This window comes from Accipiter gentilis, chromosome 7 (genome assembly GCF_929443795.1).
Source record: "Accipiter gentilis chromosome 7, bAccGen1.1, whole genome shotgun sequence".
Lineage (NCBI taxonomy): Eukaryota > Metazoa > Chordata > Aves > Accipitriformes > Accipitridae > Astur > Astur gentilis.
In genome coordinates, this window is record NC_064886.1 from 32,434,637 (window position 1) to 32,442,734 (window position 8,098).

The 8,098-nt window shown below is 42.8% G+C and overlaps 1 protein-coding gene across 1 annotated transcript; it reads left to right on the top strand.

Annotated features, from left to right (window-relative positions):
• Positions 1 to 1,577: 1,577 nt before the first annotated feature.
• Positions 1,578 to 7,529, top strand: NUDT19 (nudix hydrolase 19). Its single transcript, XM_049804679.1, has 3 exons — positions 1,578 to 2,611; positions 4,815 to 5,022; positions 6,129 to 7,529. The coding sequence occupies exons 1-3, from the start codon at positions 1,661 to 1,663 to the stop codon at positions 6,353 to 6,355; spliced, it is 1,386 nt and encodes a 461-aa protein (XP_049660636.1). The 5' UTR covers positions 1,578 to 1,660; the 3' UTR covers positions 6,356 to 7,529.
• Positions 7,530 to 8,098: the final 569 nt, after the last annotated feature.

Below are 8,098 nucleotides of genomic sequence, written 5' to 3' on the forward strand. Positions count from 1 at the left end.
CAGGGATATCAGACATTGCATTTTTGCCACAGTAGGACAGTTTTGTATATGTGCTGGTATTACAACTGATTTGAAAATGACGCTGTTCGTTATTGGTACATGAGTACTTTCTACTTAAAATGCCTTTATGCTGAAATGATCTGACATAATGGACCCTAAATCTTCTCGATCAGCCATCACGCTCAATGGATGTTAAATCTTGAAAAACCTCAGTAGTTTATTAATATTTCACCAGTAAAGCAGCTTTTAGACAAAGCACATTCCTAACAAGATGTATACTTAACACAGTAAAATAGCTAACTATACTAAGAGTTTAAAAGGCAAACAAATGAGGTGAACATCATGACTTTAGGTTCACGATGCCTTCTACTAGGAAACAGGCACACTAGTGGACTTTATGCTTCCATTGCCTGAGATGGTCATCACTGATGAGTAATAATGATTAAATTAGTATGAAAAAGGAAGCTAGAGTTAGAAGATGTCCTGGTTTTGCTTGCATATTTGGTCATGAGGAAGGAAAGGAGGGCAGACTTGTATATTGTCTGGCTATACCGCAGCTGGTGTTCTGCCTGTTTTCCTGTCATCAGCTGGCTGGCTGTCCTGTTCTCTGCTGGCTGCAGCCTCGTGTCAGGATGAACTTGTGGCCCAGCTGTGTCTGTGTAGACCTTGACTGAATTTTTGGGTTTGTCGATTGACATGTTCTGGCATCCCACTGGTTTAATTGCCTCTAAACATCACTTCAGTTATGGTGAGCCACATCTCACAGGCATTAAGTACATGCACAAATAGAAAATAAAATGGAGAAGTTGTCAGAGGCACGTGCAGGTATGTGGGTATTTGCCAAACGGAATCTAGCAAGAGAAGGATTATGAATAGGAGGAGGATTCTCCTTGTTACATGCAAAGAACATTCTTACAAAATTCCTCAACCTGTGCCATCAGCTTTCTTCTGCTGAAACTCCTTACAAATTCAAAAAAACAGCCTACGATTGAGGAATCAAAATCAAATGCTAAATTAACGAAATAAAACAAAATGTTTCCTAAAGTGAAATGTCTGTTCAAAGGACTATTTCAAGGTTTTGCTCTCTTGCCTGAATGTATCTTTTTTTTGGGGGGGCGGGTAACAAGTTACTTAAAAGCCTCAAAACAGAAGAGCTCTGTAATAAAAATTAATTTAAATTCTACATACTCCTCCCCTTTGAAGTCTACTAGAACAAATTCAAACAACTTGGAGCACGACATGTTTAATTAAAGACCTAAAATGATTTTTGTCATCAACATGCCTTGATGTGGAACTGAGATAAGGAGATTTCTCTGAGGCCAGCTGGCGGGTCAGCAGCAGTATTATGATGGCAGACCAGAGTCCTCGGTTCCAGACCCTGTGCCAATTCCTGGGGCTGTAACTACAGCCCCTTCAGCAGTAAGGGCTGGGTAAGGCTTCGGGGCCCAAGGCAGCTATTCAACATTTACATGTTGTCACGCCGTAAATACGCGCGGTGCTATGAAACCTCAGGAAGCGCAGACTACTCCAAGCCATAGTTTTTCAACTAAACTGAAAGCCATCGCCTCATTTCTCGCAGCCATTGGGCCTGTGCCTGTAAACCCTCTGTATTTCCTTAAGCTTTTGCCCTCCGAGGACCCTACTTACCGGCTTAAGGCTGATGGGGACTGAGGCATTACTGTTCGTGACAGGCCTCCACCCCGCCCGGTCTCTGGGCAGGCCCGGCGTTCCCTCGGCGGAGGTGCGCTCTGACCGCCGCGGCCGAGCCCGAGGCCGGCCGGGCTTTCCCGCCCGCTGCCTACGGTTGCAGTGGCTCCTCCCGGAGCCCAGGCGGCGGTGGTGCCCGGGCGGCCCCGCAGCCCGATCGCGGCCGCGGCCACGGCCGCCGCCTCCGCCTCCTCCCCTCAAGATGAACTCGCGGCTTCGGCACTGGAGGGAAGCGGCCACGCTGCTGCTGGCGGCGGGAGCGCCGGCGCGGCCGCCGCGCTCCCCGCTCGGCCCCTTTGACTATGAGCTGCTGCTGCTGCAGCGGAGCCCCCGCAGCGGCTTCGCGCCCAGCGCCCACGTCTTCCCGGGGGGCCTGGTGGAGGCGGCGGATTTCTCCGCTGACTGGCTGGGGCTGCTGCCCGCCTCGCCTCAGTGCGGGCTGGGCCTCGTACGGCCGCCGCCTCCGGGCAGCTGCCGGGCCCCGCTCTTCGCCACCGACCGGGAGCAGCTGGGCTCGCCGCTGCCGGGCGAAGTCGCCTTCCGCATCTGCGCCATCAGGGAAACTTTCGAGGAGGCGGGAATCCTGCTGCTGGTGCCGGGGCGCGGGCCGGCGGCGGGCAGCGGGCCGGCCCCCCCGCTGCCGGCGGAGCGCTTGCCCCCCGCCGCGGAGCTGAGCGAGTGGCGGCGCCGGGTGCAGGAGGACCCGGCCTGCTTCTTGCAGCTGTGCCGGCACCTGGGCTGCGTCCCCAATATCTGGGCGCTGCAGGAGTGGAGCAACTGGCTGACGCCCGTCGAAAGGGCTGGTCGCGGCGCCCGGCGCTACGACGCGGCTTTCTACCTGTGCTGCCTGGAGCGGCGGCCGCCCCTCACCTCGCAGGACGACCGAGAGGTGACGGCCTTCCTGGTAAGAGCGGCCGCCGGGCTGGCGCAGGAGCAGGTGCCCGGGCTTCGCCGCCCTCCTGGCCATGCCATGCCATGCCATGCCATGCCATGCCATGCCATGCCATGCCGCGCCATGCCGCGCCGGCCGGGCGAGCACTCCGATGGCAACAAGCACGAGAGACCCCGCTTCTGCCCCACGCAGCCCTCCCTCCTCTTCACCCCCCGGCCTCCGCGAAACGGCCGGGCCTGTTCCCGTACAGATTAACCCGTCGAACGCAGGCCTAGCGCTCTAGCGCTCTCCCGATAATGCTCCCTAAGACGTGAGAAAAGGGAAGGGAGTTTTCCTCTTCGCGGGCATCCTCTCCCTCGTACACCTCTCCTTCCAATCAGTAACTGCCACTGCCCCCTTTAATCAGACCTGCAGCTGTAACTAACCGCTGGCAGAAGAGGGTGTTTCTGGAATGTCATTTTACATGAAGTTTTATGGCGTAGGACGTACGTCCCATCCGATCGTTTTCACCTTGGATTACTGTTACCTTTCAAAGTAACCACTTTTTATACATTCATCCGTGCAGCACCAATTAAGTATGGTCATTGCACCCTTAGCATTCAGTATGCTTGGCCAGATCCAAGTGGTATGAACAGGGTCTTCCAGGGCTGCAAGAGCTGCTAGTAATTTCTGTCTCTGGTAGAGTTACTTGGAATATTTTAAGTAACATACAAACTTGTTGAAATAGTGTATTATTAAAACCATTTTGGAGGCTATATGGATTTTTATTTTTTTACTTTCTTTTTTTAATTGGAGGGGGTAAAAGAGTAAAAAACTTAATGAAGAAACAGGGTCAGATACATCAGGGTCTAAGTTTTTCTAGAATTCTGAGAAGTTTGAAAGCAAGTTAGAAGTACATGGGAAACCAGACGGTCCTGTAAAAGTTTACCTAACAATTTTAGTACTACTGACATTCCAATATTTATTTTTTTAACAGATCCTGCTACAGAAATTTAAAAATACCCAAGATCTTATCCTCAAAAGAGTTCATGTTTTTTATAATTAACAGCATAAATATACTGCAGATGTTTATGCACACATTTATATTATCAAATTCACCATGCGAGATGAAATTAAGATTACTAATAGGGTAAACATGCAGAACACCACAATGTTTAAGCACAAATAGCAGGGTGTTCATGCACTGAAAACAATGTGTACAGGAAGCAGATATTTAGAGGTACTTTTAATTCCTGAAGCATCAGTAGCAACCTCTGTTAACTGGGTTCACACTGAGTTTAAGGTTTTCTCTTGTTTCTGTAGACTTTTAGTCAGGCCCCTAAACCAGACTCAGTTTTAGCTTCCAACCTTGGCATGCCTACATGTAAAATAAAAACTTGCTGATTTTTATAGGAAAAAGTAATTTTTATACGTTGCTTCATGTCCTGGTTTCAGCTGGGACAGAGTTAATTTTCTTCCTAGTAGCTGGTACATTGTGTTTTGGATTTAGTGTGAGAATAGTGTTGGTAACACACTGATGTTTTAGCTGTTGCTACATAGCAATTACCTTAAGTTAAAGATTTTTCAGTTTCCCACGCTCTGCCAGCGAGCAGACGCACAAGAAGCTGGGAGGGACCGCAGCCAGGACAGCTGACCCAAACTAGCCAAAGGGATATTCCATACCATAGAACGTCATGCTCAGTATATAAACTGGGGGAGTTGGCTAGGAGGGGCGAATTGCTGCTCAGGCATCGGTCAGCAGGTGGTGAGCAACTGCTTTGTGCATCACTTGTCTTCTCTTGGATTTTATTTCTTTCTTTTTTTTTTCTTTTGTTATACTCCCTTTCATTACAATTATTGTATTTTATCATTGTTATATTTTATTTTAGTTATTAAACTGTTATCTCAGCCCTCAAGTTTTACTTCCTTTCTGCTCCCCCCCCAATTCTCCTCCCCATCCCACTGGGAGGGGGGAGGAGTGAGCAAGCAGCTACGTGGTATTTAGGTGCTGCCTGGGGTTAAACCATGACACTATTATGGTTTTTTTCAATTTTAAAAAATGTATTTTTGTTCTTATTTTGGTATAGTTTATACATAGTTTTTATTTGTTTAGAAAATGTGGACTGTTTCAAGCTCTTTTTCTGTAAAGACTTCCTTGCTAATGGTTTTTTACAGTTACTGATACTTTCAATCTGCTGATGAAACTATTATTTCAAGGCTTGTTTTCATCTTACAGTGGTCATCACCTCCAGAAGCCATTGAACGCTTTAAATCTCAAGAAATATGGTTTCCTCCACCTCAGTTCTATGAACTGTGTAGGCTATGCAACTTCTCTTCATTCCGTGAGTTACACAAGTTCAGCTCTGATCGAGCTCTGGAGGGATGTGAACGTTGGATGCCTGTGATGTTAACTGCTTCAGATGGCGACATTGAGCTATTGCCAGGTATGAAGACAGATTAAGGTTCTTTTAAATATATAAAAGCTTGGAAATTGCTACATACTCAAGCCACATGACATAAACCAGTCTATAACTGTAAGGCGAACATTCTTTTAAGTCAAGTTACTGCATGCTTTTTCTACTGTTTGGCTTCCTCCTTTGATCCAGTTGATTGGCTACTGTCAGAGACAAGCTACTGAATCAGACAGCATAGTTATTTCTGTACTTACTCATCATCTCATTGTCTCACATGGTTGTCATAAATATATTTATTTATAAGGAGATTCTAGCATTTCAACTTTTTTTTTTTAATCTGAAGGATGTATTAGAACTCCTCCTACTTAGTCCTTTTCAGTGGGAATTCTCATTTACTTCAGTTATCTGTTTGTAAGGGCAAGTGGATCAAGCACAGCTGCAGTATCAGTTTTCACAATTGTAGTGATAGGGCAGTGATGTAAAAAGATGCGGTAATTAATTTCCCTCCTGCCCTTTCTCCTACTTAAGTCTCTCTCATTTCATAATCAGCTACATTCTTGCCTTCTCCTTAAGAAAAGTTGCATCTACTATTTGTTACGTTCTGCTTCTTTATTTGATTTTCATTATGCTTTCTCCTGTCTTTTTTTGGTCACAACTGACCTCTAGAACTACTGTATTTGTGGTATATTAGCACTCTTGCACAAGAGTAACATGCATTTATATGAATGAAAACACTGTTTTCTTCAACAAAATCTAACAAAGTAACAGTTTCTATTAGTCCTACTGTTGCCTACCTTTATACACTTGGAAAAGTATTTGCCTTGCTCTCCGCCTATTATATAAACTCACATCTGACCAGGCTGTGATTATAATCACGTATTAGTATTATCAGGAACACGAGAACATTCAAATCAATACCTCAAATGTGCGCTACAGTGTCACTGACAGATACTTCAGAAATTTATGGCTGTATCCTTAAATCTGAAGATATTTAGAGGAAATTTGCTTTTGTATTGTAAAATACATTCCCACTGAGTTTCATGTCCTGATAAATATTAAAACTGCTAGTGTCACTCAATCAAAAGGCTGAAAAATAAGGTAGGCAACGTATAACTAAAACTTTTTTCTGCCCCCAGGAGATGAGTTATATCCAGAAGATCCAGATTATACAGGAGAAAAGAAAATAATCATGTCAACGGATAAGAAGGTTGAAGATGTTATGAAAGAGGGTAGTGTATTTCACAGGATAGTAATAAAAAACATCAACAATCTTGCTGTCTATGTTAATATTCAAGCAAAATATAAACACGTTAATCCATTGATGATAAACTCGGATTGTTCAGATTACAGTAGCAGATTATAGTATCTGTTTGAATTAAAGCTACAATATTTTTAGTTACATACATATTCACTGTGGTTTTGGTCCTTTCTAACTATTGCCAAATAGTCGGGAAAATATTCCTTTGTCCTGCCAAAGCATTTTGTGTGTGTGTGTGTGTTTTTCCAGATTCTGTGTACCTAATTCTTTGAGTCTTTGCAACAGCACACTTGTGCCAGTTACAATGTTTAGAGGCTCCTGAAAATTTAACATAACCATCAACTTAATTATTGATTAATTTAAATGCAATTTGATGGTAATTATACTGAGCCATTACCACCTTATTCTACTTACATACTAATTGCAGAATATGCTGCAACACTAGTCTGTTGGGTCAGACAGGTCCTTTTCTCACTGAAAATTTAAGTATACATAATGTTCAGAACAAGTATGTTTTGAGTTGATAAATTCTTTTACCATGCTTCCCAAAGTTATCCATTAGACAACTGTAATGTGTGTCTAGGAATGAATGAAATCTCCCATTCCATATCTGCTGACATCTCCCAGTCTATTCTCTCTTTCATTTTTGGGAAAACCAGTGTATGTGTATATATATATTTATTAGCTAAAATTAACTTTAAAAATTATTATAAAGTTAATGTTTATATTCAATATACCTAAATTCTTTCTACTCATGGTAATCTATTCAAAACTTTACAATTTTCAAATGTAGAGATAATTTAGACAAACTAAGTAATCTCTCACATTGAGTGCATTCTCCACTTTATTCATGATAATTTTTATCTTCAAGTTGTTAGCAACTTAAAAAATAGAAAAATAAATTGTTTGGCTACAAAAAGACACCAACAGCTTCAGGGAATAATGTACTACCTGGGAAATACCCACTTCCATATTTCAGCATCCCACATTCTGCTTCTCAGCTACTTTACTAAATATATCTGAGATTTAAGAACTTCAGAGGAAGGATTGCTACTTGCTTTTTTTGTTTTGGATTTTTGGTTGGATTTGTCTTTTTTGTGCAAAAAGTGGAGTAAATGGTTCCGTGATGTAAATTCTTCTTTATCTGGAAGAATGAATGATGACATGAGACTAGCCAGTAAAGCTGTTCAGAAAGCTTTGTTTCAGCTTTTGTTTTGTATTTAAATTAAAATCTTCTGCAGTATTTTCATTAAATTGAAACTAAATTAATTCAATTAAATTGAATTGGTTTGTCGCTTTCATTTGGATTGGAAAAAAGTGTGTCTTTCTCTTGTCTCTGAACATGCTCAGACTATACTTGGTTTTTGCAGACCTTGTTGAAATTTGTATACCTCTGCTAAACATGGATCATGTGAAGCCGTCTATTATGTATACTGTATATTATGCAGTATAGTGTTGCCTTCAGAATATTCTAACTCTTCTGAACATGAAGAGAACATGAAAATTAAAATGGAGAGTAGAGGAAGCAAAGGAAGTACCTGTATTGCTGTCTTACATGATTTTTAGCTTTTTGAGATTAACACTGGCCACTGTAGTACTAGGAAGACGAGGGAAAGGCATGCCTATGATCGTATTTGTGGTGTCTATAGTAACAAATATCTTGGCTTCAAAGTGATTCAGTTATTTATTCATAATGGGCAAAATAAGTCATCTGAGTAACTGCTAGACTGTTCTACAAGTTACAATGAGAAGATACACAAATCTAACAAGATACAGCATTGATAAAGCTCTTGTGATGGTTGGGCTCTCTTTCACCTTCTGTGTAGAGCCAAGATTCCTTATTTTGAG

Excerpts from the sequence above, each read along its gene's own strand:
- NUDT19 (XM_049804679.1), top strand. The coding sequence starts at position 1,661 with ATGGGGACTGAGGCATTACTGTTCGTGACAGGCCTCCACCCCGCCCGG. Across the intron at positions 2,612-4,814 it reads GAGAGGTGACGGCCTTCCTG|TGGTCATCACCTCCAGAAGC; the intron begins GTAAGAGCGGCC and ends TTCATCTTACAG. Across the intron at positions 5,023-6,128 it reads CGACATTGAGCTATTGCCAG|GAGATGAGTTATATCCAGAA; the intron begins GTATGAAGACAG and ends TTCTGCCCCCAG.